This window comes from Monomorium pharaonis, chromosome 2 (genome assembly GCF_013373865.1).
Source record: "Monomorium pharaonis isolate MP-MQ-018 chromosome 2, ASM1337386v2, whole genome shotgun sequence".
NCBI lineage: Eukaryota > Metazoa > Arthropoda > Insecta > Hymenoptera > Formicidae > Monomorium > Monomorium pharaonis.
Genome location: NC_050468.1, coordinates 13,683,283 through 13,702,874, shown reverse-complemented (window position 1 = coordinate 13,702,874; position 19,592 = coordinate 13,683,283). Strand labels below are relative to the sequence as shown.

Here is a 19,592-nt window from a genome sequence, read left to right as displayed (position 1 = left end):
AAAGGAAGAATTCAAGCTTTACATCATTGGAAACGATTTCTTGATGAAAATTCGATATACAGCTGGATATACGTAACATATAGTATAGTATTGTAGCTAATTATAAGATAGTAAGAGCCTTTTCGAGTCTCTATAAGATTATAGTCTTTTCGTTTATATATATATATATATATATATATATATATATATATATATATATATATTTGGTATACATTATTAAAGCCTTTATGTAATTATATTTAAAAAATGGAAGAAAGAAATAAACAATATTTTGTATTTGCAAAATAGATAATATAAACAATTAGAATATATATTAAAAAATATAATTTACATTATACATATATATATATATATATATATATATATATATATGTATGTATGTAAAAGATATTCCTATCACATAAAAATGTATATTTAAGGTACAGGTATTTAAAACTCCAAAGATAAAAACAGACATAACTAGTATAATATTATTTCGTAAAATACAATAAAAATGTGTTTGGTATTAATTAATACCAAACGTGTTTTGTAAAGTAATTAGTTCACCAAGAAAGGAATTATGAGCAAACTTTAGGAAGTTGATCTAAATCAGACTTGAATGATAATAAACATTGATACAATTGCAAGGAAAATATGTTCCTGCAATATAAAGTGTTATCAGACCATATAAATGTGTTATAAGTGTAAGCAAATCCTTCATTGTAGGTATGATATGTGCATTATAAAAAGCTTATCCGTATATCTGCAAGTAACAAAAACTTCAACCTTTAGCTTCCACTCTTCTTTAAACCTACATACATTATGCTACCTTCAGTCAACTTGCGTTCCATAGTCAAATATTACATAACTACATCTTATTGCACCTCGTAAGCGATTACATCATCACATAAATACATGATCACATTTGTATTCGTTTATTCGAAAATATTTGCCGAGGGAACGCACCGTTCAAAGCCTCATCTAAATGGAATCTATTTAAATGCGTATCTACAATACATGAAATATGTATATTAAGCAGAAATTTACATTATGAAACAAATTTCAATTGCATCATGTATTCATATACGCACTAAAAAAATACTTTCCATTTATGTAGGATCGACCAGCAATCCATTGTAGAAACTAAATTTATCAGGCTTATCGAAATCAAAGGAAGCTATTATTGGGATCGATTTTAAATCAAAACGATGTTGTATTAAAAGGGGACCATCATTCGCAATCCATCATATGACACAATTCTCTCCTTTAAAAATTCATCAAGTTAATTTCGCCATTTCTAACGTTCATATAAATTATTTCAAGGAGACTCTAGAGCGACTACTATAAACCAACATCTTCGAATTTTATTTACAGTCTTATTGACGTCCCACATCATCATATTATTAATATTATTTATAATTTTCATCATTTGATGAATCATTAAATCAGTCAATACAAAATTATGTATATGATGTATAATGCAATACCACCAGGTCACACAATTTCTATTTAAAGTCTATCCGTAGGCTCAACTAGCATATATTACTAAATTACAATCGTCTGTTTTAAATCATTGTGCTTTGTAGCATGTTCTTACAAATCGTTATGTCCATGGAAAGCAAAAAATTAAAACCAATTATAGAATCAACCGATACTTAAATTGTGATGTACTGACTAGTGCACTTGCTTATTCCGTACATACATGTACATACACATTCTTCTAAATCCTGAGACAAACATTTCATAAGTATAATACACAAATATGCAAGTATACTGTTCGAATAAATTTCAATTGCTACCTTAAAACACAAAAAATAAGAGAAAAAACATTGCTTTATTCCTAACAAACACAGAATATAGCAGCAACATTGCGGCAATGTTATAACATTGTAGCAACATTATAGCAGTATTACAAAATTGCCGGAATGTTGCTGCAATGTTCCGTGTTTGCTGGGATTAATATTAATATTAATCCATTCCTAACAAATCATTCTTTTGATTATTTAGCTAAATTTTTATATTTTAAGACTATTACTTTGTTTTCAGAAAGATATGTATACTGTATAAGTATGTATATATAGATAAGTAACAAAATATTTATTATTTATAAGTAACAAATATTTTATTATTCTCTATATACACGATTATAATAAAATAAGACAGTAAATATGGTCATATGCCATTTTTAGTTACATTATCCATAAAGAATCGACACTCAGGCGATTTATCATTTATTTTTCAAAAATTCAAATAATCAATTGATAATTTTGCAATAAAACACAAAAAACACAGGCTAATATTATTATCGCCTTGTATTCGATCACGGTAAGAAAATTGATATTTTTTATTTAAGATTGTGTTTGCGCATCGTATGCGCATCTACAAGATTCTTATCACTGTGTTTTACATTTAAGCAAAAGACCTCAACGGCAGTTACTAGCATAATTACGGCAGAATAATATGTCTTCAAAGATAATTATATTATAGATTTGACATTGTTTACAAAAAAAAAATGAAAATCATTCTAACCCTCATTAATTCATATGTGTACAATTGAAAATTATATTATTAATACAATAAACATTTTATATTTAAATAAACTGAAAATATTTTTGCTCTATAAAGATATTCTAAATTTGTCAAAAGGAAAATGTTTTCAGCATTATAGTAAAAAAATATAAGTAATTAAGACTTATTAGAACTGCAACATTTGGAACAATCAAAACAACTGGTGTGCTATCTTTTAATAGACCATGAAGTTCTATTACTACCTTCAGGACTGTCTTCCAGTCTTTGATTTCGCAGCTCCGAAATAGTTTCGTGTAAAAGTTTCTTCTCTTCTAAAAGACTCGCAATGTCGTCTTCCGCGGCACTCAAACGAGATCTTATTATATCCGATTCATCCTTGATACGCATTAATCTCGCATTCTCTTCTGATAATCTCTCTAGAGCTCCCATACGACGTCTCAGTTCTTCATTATCCAATTTTAATTGCTTACTCGATTGTCTTAAAGCTTTCAATTCCTTCTCACACTCTGCATTCTTAAACATGTGACTACTATCACTCGATAATACCGCATTTGGATGATTTTCGTCTACTGTAGTTGCTAAAAAGAAGAAAATCATTATTTGACCTAAAACTAGAAGTTATATTGTAAACTCCAACAAAAACAAACAAACATAACTATTTAGTTTCTCTTAGAATTGGTAATAGTTAAAAAGAAAAATAAATGTAATAATATAAATATGCATGTTTAGTCATATATACACCAACGTTAGATATGTGCAATATATAAAATAAATAATTTTTATAATAAAAATGGATGTAAAAACTGCATAAGAGAAATATTTTAAATTATATTAACTAGAATATGTATACTTATAATAAAGAATTTTTATCTAATTTTTTATTATAAATAAATAAATTAATAAAATTAAGTAACCAATATCACATTCATAAAAAAAAATTATTAATTCTCATTTTTATAAATATATCCTACAATTAACAAGGGACCAATCATAACTGTCAAAAGTCAATTCTATTCTTTTTAAAATATGTAGTCAACAGAGTTGATAGATTAAAAAAGTATATAGTATAACAAAGTACATAAAATTATAAAAATTTTATCTTCAATATTTTTCTATATAATTTCACTATTTCGTTAATAACACAGCCACACAAAAAAGAAAAAGTGGTCTGGCCTGTATACCAGACCCATTAGTATTTATATGGATTTTGGCCTGCTGAATCCAAATCTGATGTCAGAATTGGTAGACTGGTTCGCTGTTTCGAGAAAAATATCAGCGAAAGTGTTCGTTTTGTGAATTTTCGAGCTTTTTTGAGATTTCCTCGAAACAACGAACCAATCCACCAATTCTGACATCAGATTTGGATTCAGCAGGCTAAAATCCATAGGAATACATAGGTCTGGTATACAGGCCAGACCATTTTTTTTGTGTAGCTGTGCACAGCCACATACGCACTAGTGCGCACTTGTGCATTCAACCGAATTTGCCATTAGAAAAGAACATTTAAAAATTAAATTAAAAATTCCTAGACTCTTAACTTTATTATATTTAATTTTCAACTTTTTGACTAGTTACCTAATCCTAATACTATTAAAGTTCTTTGTAAACTTTATTAAAGCAGAAAATCCAACAGACATATGTATGTTTTTATATCGATCCAATTTGAAATGAGATAAAACAACCTCCTAAAGTTAAAATGGATTGAAGTATTTTGAAAAATATTAGATTTTTTAAAAATACATAATACTAAAATATATAAGAAATTATAAAAGTTTCGTCTAAATGTTTCTACATATTTTTCACTGTTTTACATTGAAATTAAATAAATATTAGTTTTAAGGAATTGTTTTATTTTTTAAATCTCTAATTAAGCCGATATGGCAAAATAAATGTCTCTTAGATTTTTACAAACAACATATTTTAAAGAAAATTGAATCGGTTCTGAGTAGTTGTAACCAATCCGACATAAGTTAATACAAAAATAATTAATAATAAAAAATATGATCGCTGTTTACAGATCAAAAATTTTTTCTTTATGTGCGCACAATAATAAGATTATAATTCATGCAGTCTTAAAGGCACTAATATTTATCTATATATCAATTATGTCTATAAAATAACATATATAAAGCTGTGCAATAATAATAAGCAGCGATATCTAAAGCTACTTGTCTACATGTGTTATATCAATGCTCACATTCGAAAGGCCGCCTGGGTGCAGAGAATAATTATGCAATATGTAATATTAATTACTTTCCAACAGAAATCTGCCACTTGCGCAATGTAAAAATCTACATATAATACCAACTTACAGGTACGTGTATTTACAGGCGCAGGGACAATGTAACCAAGATTAAGATCGCATAAAGATTAGAAAATAAAAATCAACTCAATGTTAACTGCAAGTGGCAGAAACAAATGAATACTCCTCGTTCGACAACAATGGTACTTACCAACGGGTTCGATGTGAAACACACCGTTCATATCCCGCGCTATCCTGAGTTTGGAAATATTCAAATCTATCGGGATCGGGCCTGGGGAAGTTATATTATTTGGCGGACGATCTTCATTTAAGCGTAACGATATATTTTCTAAGTATATCTGAAATAATAATGTATATTTGGCAATAAATCTTGGAAATATACTTTGCAGGGTACTACTTTTACTAGGGATTTTATTCAAAATTTCTAAAAGAATTCCCTGAGAATTCTTGGCATTCTTTTTCAGGAATTTTATTAAAAATTCTAAATAAGATTAGAGAATTCTTAAATGTGACTTTAAATTAAATTTTAGTATTCCTTAATTGTACAGTTACAAATAAAAGTCACTTAAGTTTCGTATATTATATTTTTAAAAATAAAAAATAATATAATTGAATATGGCATACAACAATTTATTATAATAATCCGCAGTACACAAGTTTAACTTTCTGAAAGTACAGAATTCAAAAAGTGAGCAAACATACAACGCTAATTTAGAACAATGTGTTGTTTTCTATTATCAATAAATTTTTTTAGAAACACTACAAGTTACACTAAAATGTGTGTATATGTGTATATACCATATTTATTGCTAATCGATTATCGACATTTTGCATTATCAAGAAAAAAGTGGTCAAAGAAATAATTTTATCAGAAAAAGAGATACAATTTAAATTGAAAAATAAAATTTCAAAAATTTCAGTATCATTAAAATTCTATAAAAATCTCTGATTTTCAAAGATAAAAAATTAATTTCCTGAAAATTACAGTTTTTTGCTGATTTTACCCAATAGTAAACACCCTGCTCGAACGAATATTCAGGAAATGCTTGACAATTTTATAAGAATACCCACCTGCATAGGAATTGGTTTAGGTATTATCTCATCCTCCGCCAAATCAGCTAAACCCGTTACCGAGCTCATCGATAACGCTGTTCCTACGTTAACGACTCTTATCTCTAATTTATCCTCAAATAAATTCATAACACTCTCTTTGTCATGCACATTGATGGTGGATGTACGCGATGCATCTTGCTCAGGCAATCTAGCGCGGTCTTGAGCTGCTGATCTATTACTGCCACTCGTGTCTTTTTGACTGGCATCCGATAATCTACGGGAATCTTCCGGATTTTTCAATCTGTGATCTAAACGCAGCTTAATACGTGATCTGCAGTCAGAATCGGACGGTAATTCTATCCAGCCTCGAGATCGCGAACTGAACTTGGTCTATCAAACAAAATGCGTGAACATATTAAATTCAGGTGGATCTAGAAACTATATGATATAGCTAATAAATTATCTATTTTCATATTGATTACGTTACTGCTAAAATTACAATATTATATTGCGAAATTGAATGAAATATGATTTATACACTAAATGAATTAATGATATCTTTGTTTTGGTTATAAATTATAAACAACTCGACTTTAATTTAATAGTATAATTAAAGACGTAATTATTAAATTTGTTAATTATAGCCTGAAAATCTACTCGTTACATATGTTAATAAGAAATTTCAAATGCTAAGTCATTTGAATTAAAATTGAGTATATAAATTGCAAAAAAACAATCATCCAGATGCAAAAGCATATTAATGCACTAAAACGATTCTATATAATGTCTAATATGTAAAACATTATTAAGAATGTATTATATTTCTTTTCAAAATAATTAAAAAATTATAGCTTGTTCTACATTGCATTTAAAAGTAATAAAAAAATTTTTGACGGCAATTTTCATCAAAAATTGTTTTAATACTAATGTTCTCTAATGTAATATTCTCTAATGTTCTCTAATGGGATATGCATTAAGAAATTACAAAAATGATTTTTTCTATAAATGCTTTACGTATTCAAGATAATTTACGTAAAATTTACAATGCACAAATTAGTTGTTCTGTAAATACATAAAATTTTTTTATTTATTTATTATATTTGCAAAACAATTTTAAGCTCGCAATAAAATTTTTAATAAACTCTTAAATATTTAAAATATTTATATTAAAAATTAAGATTTTTGTCATTATTTCTTAAAATTTGTATTATAACAATAGAAAATAGTAAATAATATAAATAAACTATAAACATGTACCATTCAATAAAAGATAAATTATAATGGCATTATAAACATAACTTCCATACAAATATAATTTATTAAAAGTATAAATATTAACATATTTCTAATTATAAAAAATAGATATAATACTTCCTTAATGATCCTATTTAAAGTAATATATAAAATAAAATGATGCGAGTGTATTTACAAGCCCATATATTTAAGCTATGTATATATATTGCTTTGCTATATTGCAAATATTGCAAATAACGTTAATGTAAGTTTATTAAATACCATGCTATATGTTTAGTTATACAATCTAATTAATAAAAATTTTCAAGTAGTATTTGTATCAACTATGTATGGAAAGCATAACAAAATGAAAAGCATAACTCTTACTTTCGTTGTAAGCATTTTAATTTAATAATAAAAAAACAACATATTTGATGAATCCCAAAATTATTTTGTCAACCAAGAAAGATAAAAGCAGAAACATGTAATGCAGTTATCTTATTTTAAGAAAGAAATAATAGATAAAAAGTTGCAAGAGAGAATATAATATTATCATTATATACAATGCGATACAAATAATAATCTAAATTGCTTTTTTTTATTGAGTCCTGTTATAAAAATTGCATCTGCTAATAACCATATAACGAGTACATATCATTTTACGTCCTATAATTATAAATTCAAAGTTTTGACTTGTTAGAACACTAAAAGTTTTACTAAAGTTTTACTCTATAAAATCCATTAACAAGTATGATAACAGCAATGTGATGCTGAAGCTTAATACCAACACATGCATTTTTAACAGTGCCTAAGATTAGTAAATGTATGGTTTTGCCAATACCTTTCTCTTGACCTGCCACAAGTGCCACATAAAAACATTCACAAGAGAAGGAGAGACGCGGGAGAGGCATGCAAAAAAAGTTAAAAGATAGAAATTGTATAAATATACATTTACAATAATATCAACTTGGGTTATATAATATAAAAACAAATGAGCAACTTATTGCGAAACTACTTAAGTATTAGTAGCTTATGCACAAGTAACCCGCTATATATTTCAAATATATACTCTAATTGGAAAGGTTTACTATAACTTATAAAAAATTTGATGCAGTTTTCTTCAATCACGAGAAAATATATAATTGTGTAGAGAGAAGTAATTTTTTTAATAGTTGAAACACAAATATCGATTATTTTGTTACAAAATTTAAGTTGATGTAATATTTTAATTATATTCGAGGTTTATTAGCACACAAATAATGCTGAATAAATAAGCCATATTATTTAAAAAGTAACAAAATTTCCATAGTAAAAGAAGAAAAAAAATTTATTGCAGCAATACAATAACGAATTTTGTTCGTTTAAAAAAAGAGCGTAATTATAATAATATAGCATAACGTGTGTATATATATATATATATATATATATATATATATATATATTTGACATAAATTAAAATATAGTTTAGCTCACCTGAAATTCATCCCAAGGAATAGAAGAACATTCATCATTGTCAACATTAGAAACTTGAATCTTGATGACAGAAGAATAATCGCAGGATTGTTGTATAAATTCGACTTTTGAAAGCTTGAATGTTGCCATGGAAACCTGCAGAGTTGAAAAAAAAATTATATTTTATTTCTACTATCTTCGATATTCATGAAAAACTTGTTTTATACTTAATATTATGGTACTCACTAGATCCTTCCTTTTGCATATGCTGTCCATAGATTTTTCGCTTTGCGTGTCTGGCGTCTCTTCCACAACTTCAGTCGCCTCCTCCACAGCCGTTATCCTAATTGAGTTATCAATGCCGAATACCGCGTCGATCTTTCCTTGATCCTGGAGGCTTACCAAAACATAATTCTCGCTATCCGAGCTAACATCGCTTCTCATGGACACCGTATCGCTACTACCGTCTTCTGGAGAGGCCTTCAAAGCCGAGTCGATCGATGTCATTAGATTGCTGAATCCCTTTTTCATGGAAGAAAGATTGACATTGAAATTATTCGGAATGAAGGGTGTGCTCGAGTCGGACTTGCTGTGCTTATGCGAAGTTTCCGTTGTATGTTTCTTTTCATCGCTCGTATTGCCAATAGCATATTGCGGCCCACAACTCTCGGGAATGCACCACATCGCATTCGCAGGACCCTCCTGGTCGCCCTTTTTCGTGCCGTTTTGTTTAAAAGTAACTACCGGCTGCGTCGAAACAGAATGCGAGTAATCCATTGATAGCATCGATGACGCCTCGCTTTGAGGTGTCTCTACATCGTTGCTCGTGTTCATCCTCTTGGCGCTAAAATCGACGCGTGCGCTCACTGTACTGGTATGCCAGACAGTGGACGAGCCAACAAAATCGTCCGCTATGCTGGACGTGTCAGGCACTACGGATTCCAAATCACCGCCAGAATTCTCCTTACCAGGTGTGTGTGACGGCATCACAAACGTCACCTCTACCTGCGGTATCAATGCTCCTATGATCAGCGATCCGCCGCTCTCGACTTTCAGAATCTTATTCGAGTCCACAGCCAAGTATGTAGCCATCTCGGAAAGTATCTCCGACAATCTAAGTAAGAATAAATACTGATAATGATTTATTTGTACGCTAACTAGATTGCTTATATATGCCAGCCCGTGAATATCGGCGGCGGAAGGCTTTTTCGTGGCTGATAACGAATCTGCGGTAATGTGGCACCACAGTGTCAGAGGAAACGCGTCCAGAAACGGTACGGGTCGATTTTGACCGACCGCCCGCGCTCCGAAAAAATCACCCCAAACAGGTTCCAAGTTACAACACCACACGTCCTTCGCCTCTGTCCACAAGAGCTCTCGATTTAACTGACGAAGTAGCTCATTTACGGAATTACTACTAAAATTAGGTGGAATTTGCCTAATATTATCAGTGGCTAAAACAAAAAGAGGATACAGAAAATTAATGAAAGAGAACTAATTGTGTCATCGAATGTTATCAATATTGTAAATATATACCTGCACAATGCGCTAAAAATTTATCCGTTACTACATGAAAGTCTCCTGATTTACTGGGAAACTCTGCACCAAAGAACATTTGTCCCATCTGAAATGCATTGAGACACTGTGCCAAATCCGCCCTCGAAGATCTTTCCGTCGACCGAACATTCGTTATAGATGCTCTGGAAGTTTGAAGATGTAAAGCCTTGGGTCTGTCTTTCTGATTTGGGTAATCCTGCTGACTTTCAAAAACTATCTAAAAATACAAATTTTAATATTATTGAAATAAAAAGACAAAAGACAATATTTAAAGTATATAAGGTATATGCTAATATAATTTAACTTACTCTTGGAAGTATAGCCTCTATCTTTACATCAAAATACATTAAACGCGAAGAACTCAGCTGCTTGTCTTTTCCCAAGATAAGAGAATGATAAAGATTCAATGCAAAAGAATTAAACCAAAGACACGAGCAGACATCGAAATTTACTTGAATTGGATTAAGCTGTACATAAAATTTGGGCGGCGGCACTAAAAAATATAACATTTATAAACATTTATAACATTTATCAAATAGAATAAAAATACTTGTGTAAAACATCTGCTTACAGGGAAAAGTAATATCTCCTGGATAATAATAATAAGTAAACTCAGCATGAAGTATCGTTACATCTTCTGGAAGACTAAATCTTTCACGATCACCTAAATAAAAATTTATATAAGTTACGTAGTAATAATTCAAATAAAAGTTCAATCTAGCTATCTAAATTCAATCTCCCATGCAATGAAGACTATGTATACGTCATTTTGTGTCAAAACGTTAAAACAACATTTGGCAATGCTATTTGTAAACAACCAGAGTTGGGCAATACTATTATTAGTTATAAAAAGTTAAAATTTAATAGAACACATTTAACTTATTTATTTTAAAACTTTATCTTATTAACTTTTTTCCTAGATTAAAACTTTACGAATGTAAAGAAAAAAATTGAATAGAAGAATGCATTGAAAAAAATTGTAATAGAAGAAAATGCATTTCCATGTAAAACAATATTTCTTTGTTATTTCATATAAACTTAACTTTATAAATTTAAATTTATAAATAAAATATTAAATTTATTTGTAATGTTAATCCATATTATTATCCATACCATTATAACTATTTTATAATTGAGAGTATAATCTAATTTTATAAAAATATGACATTCTAATTTAATATAAATAGTAATTTTCAAAATTAATTTTTAACTGGATTTAAACTCTGACGCAACTTTTAATAAAATTAATTTTCTAATAATACAACTTTTAACATAATTAATTTTATTAATAAGCCATTAACTTTAGTAAAAAAAAAATAATTTACTCAACTCTGTAAATAACATATAGTACTTTAAATAATTTCTCTATAAAAAAATTGTTTACAAGTTGTATATCAATATTTTTCAGATACACATTACACATTTAATATTAGGTTACCATTTAATTATAATTTATTTAACACAAACTACATATAATAAAAAAAAGATCTAAAGTGTACAGTAATAAAACTACTTGAATTAAATCAAATTTTACTAGAAACTTTGTGTACAATGTTACATTAAAACAAACTATTTGTTTCCTGTACCTGATGTATGTTTTTTCCTGGTTTGAGCTGTACAATTACCAAATAAAATAATTATTGACAAACTTGATTCTAACTATTTTAATAAAGAGCCTGATGAAGTAATTCGAATTTTATCAAACATACAATACCTGAAATAAATTCTTTTGGCATTGGATTATGCGACGTAGTTGTCACTTTATATAAGGTAAAATCATCGATTCTGATAATAATGCACGTCGTCATTAGTTTAGCAAGCTGCTCCAAGACATAATTTTTCACAGGATTACCACTAGGATGTTGAGACTTCTTTTGCTCGGATGGCGTTACATTTGAATTCTGTGGTTGATTACTTTTTTCCAAATGCTCTCTGGAGCCTTTTATACCACTACCTACTTCAAATAAAATTGAATAATATCAAAAAATCTTATATTCTCTCAATTACATATCATATTAAATATAAAATTTATACAAACCAGTTACATTTCCTTGACTTCTCGTTAAAGGAGAATGTTGTGTTCTCCCAGAATCTATAAGATCCATAAACTGACTTCGAAATGAACTTAACGATTGTTGCAACCATTGGTTATGAGGTGTGGCATTCTCTTTGTATTTAGCCCAGTGTTTTCTGTCTGCCATTGCCAGGTGATACGGATAATAATCAATTTGAAATCTAACTAATGAAATTTGCAATGCACCACCGTCCTTCAGATCTGGATGTAATGACCTGCCTCCTGTTTTAATAATACAATGTTAATAATATTAATAATAAAATAAAAGTAAATATTATATAAGCTATTTAAAAAATTGTAAACTTAATAGATGTTAAATTAAATATAAATAAGTAGATAAATAAAGTAGTAAAAACATTCTTATTGAATAGAAGAAAATGCAGTAGTAAAAACATTCTTATTAAAAGATTAAACATGAAAAACAAGTATAAATCATTTTTTTAATTTACCACCAGCATCATCACATAAATGAAGATCGATGCGTTGCGAAAGAAAATGATATGACGTCTCTACAACATCGTATCTCGTAAATATTTTTGAAATCGCTGTATTGCATTGAGTTTTTGTTCTGCTTTGTTGAGATATCTGTGCCTGATATTCTGGTAAAACCTTGAATATAAAAAAATTAATAATTAAATTAAAAATTATTAAAATTTTACATTAAAAATTAAATAAATCGTGCATACCTCTAATTTTCTTGCGGCTTTTGTTTTCCGTTCCAATATGGTGGCTTTCTCAATAAGACCACCCAAAGAATCGAGAAAGTGAAGCGCAGCTTTTAACTGTGAATCCGTCAATACCCACAAGAGATCATCTAGAATAATTACTAATCTGGAGCCCATAATAAAACAATCTGTAAAATAGTTGATTTAACAGTTATGAGCAATGTATTTACAAGATAAGTTAAATCAATAAAAATCAAGAAGAGGCAAATAACGATCACAGCAGGATCTTAATACTCAATAAGATTTCTCATATGTGTAATTATTTTATATACATTTTCTTCACACTATTAGAAAGGTTACTAAATACTAAGATAATCATTGTTATCTTTTCTTCATTTTAATTATGTTATATACATCACGGTCTTATTCTAATTGTATTAAGCTGGATCAACATTCACCAACTTTTTACACAGACCTGATATTCTTTTTTTTATTGTAATACGACATCTTGCTTGGTTTGTGAGTAAACGAAGTGGTGTCAAATTGTGATCCTTAGTACTTTGAGCCTCTATTCTTACGGTCTGCCATTCTAGTTCTTTAAAGATAAGTAACTGTCCTCGATCCGGATCCTTTACTCTAGTGGTTCTGAGATCACAACGCTGCCATGTTGCTGACTTAGATTCTACCATAATCCGATTCATCTAAATAATATATCATTAGTTTTAAATAAATATCGATTCTATATATTATTAACTATAATAAATAAAAATCGAAGACAATGTCAACATATAAGAAGACACTGCCATTTTCTGCCAAAGCAGTCCTTAATACTCATAATTTTGCGTGATTTTTCATTAACATCAATTAATAAGCATCAGTATTCTTTTAAAACACTATAAAAAATTTATTTTAAAAAAATATTATAGCCAGAATCCTTGAGTTTAGGACTATATTTTAAGATAAACAAACATTTGATGTTCAATTTGCATGAATTAGAAATAGTAAAAATTTATACACAATTATTAAGTATGATGAGATGTTTTAACTTTTAAAAATGGCACTCTCTTTTCTTAAATTTATTTATATTCACAGTTCACTACTCTTTATCAAAATCTTACTTAAATTTTCTAAAATAACTCCCTAAGAATTCCCAAATTTTTCAGGAGTTTCATATTTAAAAATTTCATGTTAGATAATTTTTTAATACAATCAAGTTTGAAATCAATTTATTGTATTATTCATTTCTTTAATAATTCGTTCTTCATTATTCTTCGTTCTTTAATAATCACAAAGAATAAAATAATAAATAATAAATAAAATAATCATATAATCACAAAAAACCTTAAGTTTTAAATATTAAATTAAATAAATATGGTGTATAAAATATGCGCACAAATGTAGTTCACTGGAAGTACAGAAATACCAGAATTCAAAAAGTAAATAAACATACAATGCCAATTTAAAATAATGTATTGTTTTCTATTATCATTAATTTTTGTATAAAAACTCACGAGTCACACGAGAATGTACATAAATGTGTATGACATTTATCACTAATTAATTTGGCATTATAAAAAAAAATAAAATTAAAGAAACAATTTTATCAAAGAGATAAAATGTAAATTTAAAAGTAAAATTTCATCGAAATGTTCTTGAGTTTAAATCCCATAAAACCCAATAAAAATGTAGGATTTTCAAAAATTAAATATTAATCCGCTGAAAATTCCAGGTTTTCTCAATTTTTCCAGTAATAAACACCCTGCCATATATTGCAATGATATCATACCTGGACTGAAGCAATAAATGCAGGACTTTTAAATGTAACCAATACAGTGTTAACAGCTACTGTTATTCCATCAATTACTTTATGTATAAAAGAATACTTTGCAGGACCAGCATACGATGATATACCTTGTGGGGAAGACATGCTTCTCAAATCTTCACATGTTTCTACATCTATGTGAACCTCATCCAAACTCTGCAAATATATTTTTAATCATACTGTAATTTGTTACACACAATAAACACTATACATTAAAAGTCACATATATATCTATAATCATTTACCAAAAAGATAGGAACACTTTTCAGTTTGGTCCATTGTATGCGAAATGAAACTTTATTACACCAAGCGTTTGTTAGTCTTAACCACGATGGCAGCTCTAATAGATCTGTGAGGACTATTTCATCAAGTTCCAAGTTTGATAGCTCTCCTTCACCTTTAAATGTGCTCAAGTTTATCTTATCAGCAGATAAATTCTTGGTGAACCTATAATAGACAATATGAAAGCTTGACATGCAAACGACATCATTTGTCATTAACTATAAAATCTATAAAGATCATAAAATGATAATAATATAAATAATTATACATTTGTAAACTTTATATCAAAATTATCTATATATAATGATAATAGAAAAATATTATTTGTACAGGTACAAATTTTTATGCACAAAATATTATATGACTATTGTTAATTTAATTAATATCCAAAACATTGTTAAGAGAAAATAAATACAGGAAATCAGGAGATGAAGAGAGTGATTCAATTCATAATGAAAAAAAAAGGACTTTCTCCTGTCATTTTCAGAACGACTCTACAAACGTGCCCGACATTATATAGAGCACGTAGGAGAAAAAGACAACTGTATCACAATGACAAGATATATGTCTCGACAATAAGGTGTAAAGAAGTGCGTTACGTGACATATGTCTTATGGAATAGGGCGATTTTTTTTTCTTGGCGTGTCGCTCGAGATCATTGCAGGTTAATCGATCGCGATTGCACGCGGATAGGTACCTCGACAGGTGTTTCAGCAGCTGATTTTTGATGATCGAGACCATCTTTCGGCTGGATCGGCAAGCCTTAGATCCTTATGGTTTATTAACGAGAGCTAATACGTCTTAGCATGGTTAGTTTGACATACAACATATTTATGACAATCTACACACTTCTAGCCTATGTATATATACGTATGAACACATATACACATACACACATATAAGTATATATATGTATATGAACCCCTCGAGAATGAAACGTTTCCACCTTATCTATGCACGAAATTTTCTCCTCCATTCCTCCGTGCGAACGGAGTGAAGTTGCCTGTACTGTTACTGTTGTACGACCACGCATGCGAACACGAGAGAGAAAGAGAACTGCTATTTTTGTACAGGATTCACATCTACAGAGTTTTAATATCCAATAGAAGAATACATTTCCTAGAGAAAAGTGTTGCTATCGAGAAATTTTTAAGGGATTTACATTACTAATTTCATGTGTCGTGCATGCACTGACGCAACTATCTTCAAGTCGGAGAATCACATGGTGTAATTCTAACCTAACTTATTTGGATACATTAAATTTATTACTCTCACATTTGTTGCATATTGTTTAATTTGTTGATAAGTTTTGACTAACTACGTTTATTGCAACGATTTTTGTAAGTATGTTGTTAATTTTACAATTATCTTTACATTTTACAATCAGTGCTAACAAAAATATATGGATTACTCGACAGGAAATATTAAAACATACTCTTATCAAATTTTGAATTACTCTTTGTACGAAAAATTAAGATAATTGTTCAATTTAGAGGCCTGTTCTTAAAAATCTTCTTTTTTAATATTAACAAATTAATTAAAGAGAAACTTAATCCTCTAATTTAAATAATGTTTATCCAATTGAGTTAATTATACATGACTTAATACAGTTGAAACGTTTTATAGTTTAATTACATTACCTTTTTATTTGTATATAGATATATTTTTTATTTTATATACTGTTGTCTCTGCAAAATACTTGTTTCTTATTTTATTTATTTACTTTATTTATAATTTAATACTCTTTAATTAATTTCTTAATATTAAATATGATTAACTGAAAAAAAATTCTTTATATCTTACATTTTATATGCTGAATGATATATTTTTTACAGATAAACATGGCTAAAGCACACACTACTAATAAAGCCCCGCGAAAGCAGGGTTTTAAACGTTCAGGACACAGTATGAATCCTGAACGTCCTACAGAAGGATTGAAAGGAGTTGCTAAAGTGCGAACAAAAGCGACCATCAAAAGATTGCAGATGTATCGCAATCAAAAACCGAAACGCAATCGTGCTGGAAAGATTATTAGCCCAGCGCCATTTCAAGGCTGGAACACCTCTGGAACCATGTCGCATGTGGAACCATCTCAAAAATGGTTCAGCAATTCAAGAGTTATCTCACAAAATGCTCTGCAAAAATTTCAAAATGAATTGGGAACTGCCATAAAGGATCCCTATAAAGTTATTATGAAGCCTACTCAATTGCCTGTAACTTTACTTCAGCAAAAAGCGGCAAACGCGAGGGTGCATCTGCTGGATACAGAAAGCTTTGAAAGCGTTTTTGGTCCAAAAAAGCTCAGAAAAAGACCAAGTTTGGCGGCAACGTCGTACGATGAGTTGAAAAAATTGGCGGAGGACAAGGAAGATGCTTATAATAAAGAGAAAGACAACAAAGACCACGATCTTGTCCGTGAAGACACTGGCGTAAGAGACGCGCAGAGGGACTGGGTCATGGCAGCGGGACAGAGCAAAAGAATATGGAATGAGTTGTACAAAGTCATCGACTCCTCCGACGTTATTCTGCAGGTGTTGGACGCTAGGGATCCGATGGGAACCAGATCGCCTCCCGTGGAAAAATATTTGAAAACTGATAAACCTTACAAGCACCTGATATTCATCCTAAACAAGGTTGATCTGGTGCCGACGTGGGTCACACAGAGATGGGTGGCAATTTTGAGCAAAGAGTATCCAACAATTGCCTTTCACGCCTCCCTGACGCATCCCTTTGGTAAGGGTTCCCTCATAAATCTGCTGAGACAATTCGCCAAGTTGCACGTCGACAAAAAGCAGATCAGCGTCGGTTTCATTGGGTATCCTAATACAGGGAAGAGTTCCATCATAAACACTCTGCGTTCCAAAAAAGTCTGCAAAGTTGCGCCGATAGCCGGGGAGACGAAGATATGGCAGTACATAACTCTCATGCGGCGTATCTATTTAATAGATTGTCCTGGGGTCGTTTATCCGTCGGCGGAAACCGACACGGAGAAGGTGCTGAAGGGAGTTGTGCGAGTGGAACTCGTTCAGAGTCCGGAGGATTATATTGCTGTTGTCCTAGAGAGAGTAAAACCCGAATATATTTGTAAGACGTATAAAATAAAAGAATGGACCGATCACGTAGACTTCCTGGAAAAAATGGCGCGTCGAAGTGGCAAACTTCTGAAGAAGGGAGAGCCTGACATTACGATTGTCGCACGTATGATACTTAATGACTGGCAACGCGGTAAATTACCCTTTTACGTTCCACCAGTGGGCTTCGAGAAACCATCAAATCAAATGGCTAACAAAGATGAAACAACCGTTATGCAAGAGAATATATTAGAAGTCACGCACGATAATAAAACACAAGAAACTAACAGCTCACCTTTGAAAGAGATAATAAAAAATCAGCTAACGGTGATACAAGATTTTAGAAAAATACGCGTTGGATTGCCTTATTCGGGTGAGGATAATAAGAATCTAGAACAGGACGCAGATCTCGGTGATAGTATCGCTGACGATGACAGCAGGATAGAAAGCGAATCAGAATTAGATGACTCGGAATCAGAAGATACGAAAATAGAAGATGATTTGTTTACATTAAAAGATAAATCTGATGATTTACAAAATACAGAAAATCTAGATAGCCAAGACGATAAAGAATGCTCCTCAAACAATGATGTTATTGATGATAATGCAGATAAAAAAGAGTCTAACATGAAAGAAAATAATGACTACTTAGATTTGAAAACTTTCTTACCTATTGAACAAGATAATCTGAAACAGAGTGTTTTTGATGCCATAGATAATGAATATGATTCCAGCGACACTGAAATGATTCTTTCTAAAGCAGTCTCGGTTAGCGATATACAGAGTGTTTCATCGATATCTCGTAGAAAAACGAAGGAAAAATTAACGAGCAAACAGCGAAGAGCTGTAGAACGTGCTAGTAAAAGGAAAAAGATTGGAAGCAATTTCTACGAAGTCACAAATGTAAAGAATAGGAATAAAAATAGGAAAGTCCCCAAGGTCAAGAGAAAACAATAAATTCATTTTAGAATAAATTACATCGACTTTACTCAAACTTATTTGTAAAATATAATGAAAGCTTACGAAGTATTATAATAAAATATATATATACGTTATATTTGTTAAATTTACTAAATTGTACATTCATCTCTTCCTAATAATTGATCCCATCCTTTTATTATTCTATGATGCACAGAAGATGAAATAATGTGTAATGTAGCTACACATGTAACACTGTTACATCTCATTATCGCATAAATATACGATACGAAGATAAATGGTCCAATTACTGAGTCTCTCAAATACTAGAAATTCAATTTTAATTTTTGCTACATTTTTTTAAGGAATAATTATTATCTAATTCACTTGCTAAAGGTTTTTAGAATCGAATTATGAATTTATTATAGTAAAAAAAAAATGCAAAATTAAATGACACTTTATACACACCAACTTATGTGCGAATACAATAAAACTTAATATTTTAAGTTCAGTACATTAAGTTCATTTTTTAAATTAAGTAACTTTTCATATAGCGCTTACACACAACTTTCAAAATAAACTCAGAAAGAGCTCACTGTCTTCATTTTTATAGGAAATATAGATATATTTCACTTTTAATCACTTTTAATTTACGTGTATTTGATGAGGAATCGAAATCAAGGAGTAAAACTTA

The 19,592-nt window shown here is 29.8% G+C and overlaps 2 protein-coding genes across 7 annotated transcripts; one reads left to right on the top strand and one right to left on the bottom strand.

Annotated features, from left to right (window-relative positions):
- Positions 1 to 678: 678 nt before the first annotated feature.
- On the bottom strand, positions 679 to 15,745 carry LOC105830203 (UHRF1-binding protein 1). 6 transcript variants are annotated; one of them, XM_036283341.1, is made up of 19 exons: positions 15,607 to 15,745; positions 14,873 to 15,074; positions 14,592 to 14,783; positions 13,281 to 13,506; positions 12,827 to 12,993; positions 12,590 to 12,749; positions 12,105 to 12,362; positions 11,781 to 12,023; positions 11,653 to 11,679; positions 10,638 to 10,730; positions 10,375 to 10,559; positions 10,046 to 10,283; positions 8,756 to 9,963; positions 8,531 to 8,665; positions 7,899 to 7,910; positions 5,843 to 6,214; positions 4,962 to 5,109; positions 4,706 to 4,719; positions 2,944 to 3,086 (listed from the first exon to the last, which is right to left on the bottom strand). In XM_036283341.1, the coding sequence occupies exons 1-19, from the start codon at positions 15,648 to 15,650 to the stop codon at positions 3,075 to 3,077; spliced, it is 3,936 nt and encodes a 1,311-aa protein (XP_036139234.1). In that variant the 5' UTR covers positions 15,651 to 15,745; the 3' UTR covers positions 2,944 to 3,074. The 6 variants fall into 6 exon arrangements, with proteins under 6 accessions (XP_036139229.1, XP_036139230.1, XP_036139232.1 ...); XM_036283336.1 differs by lacking the exon at positions 4,706 to 4,719 and having other exon boundaries at positions 679 to 3,086; XM_036283337.1 differs by lacking the exon at positions 4,706 to 4,719 and having other exon boundaries at positions 679 to 3,086; positions 11,781 to 12,020.
- Positions 15,746 to 16,114: 369 nt separating this feature from the next.
- LOC118644571 (nucleolar GTP-binding protein 2-like) lies at positions 16,115 to 19,035 on the top strand. The gene is made up of 2 exons (XM_036283342.1): positions 16,115 to 16,249; positions 16,745 to 19,035. Exon 2 carries the CDS (start codon positions 16,751 to 16,753, stop codon positions 18,935 to 18,937), a length of 2,187 nt encoding a protein of 728 aa, XP_036139235.1. The 5' UTR covers positions 16,115 to 16,249; positions 16,745 to 16,750; the 3' UTR covers positions 18,938 to 19,035.
- Positions 19,036 to 19,592: the final 557 nt, after the last annotated feature.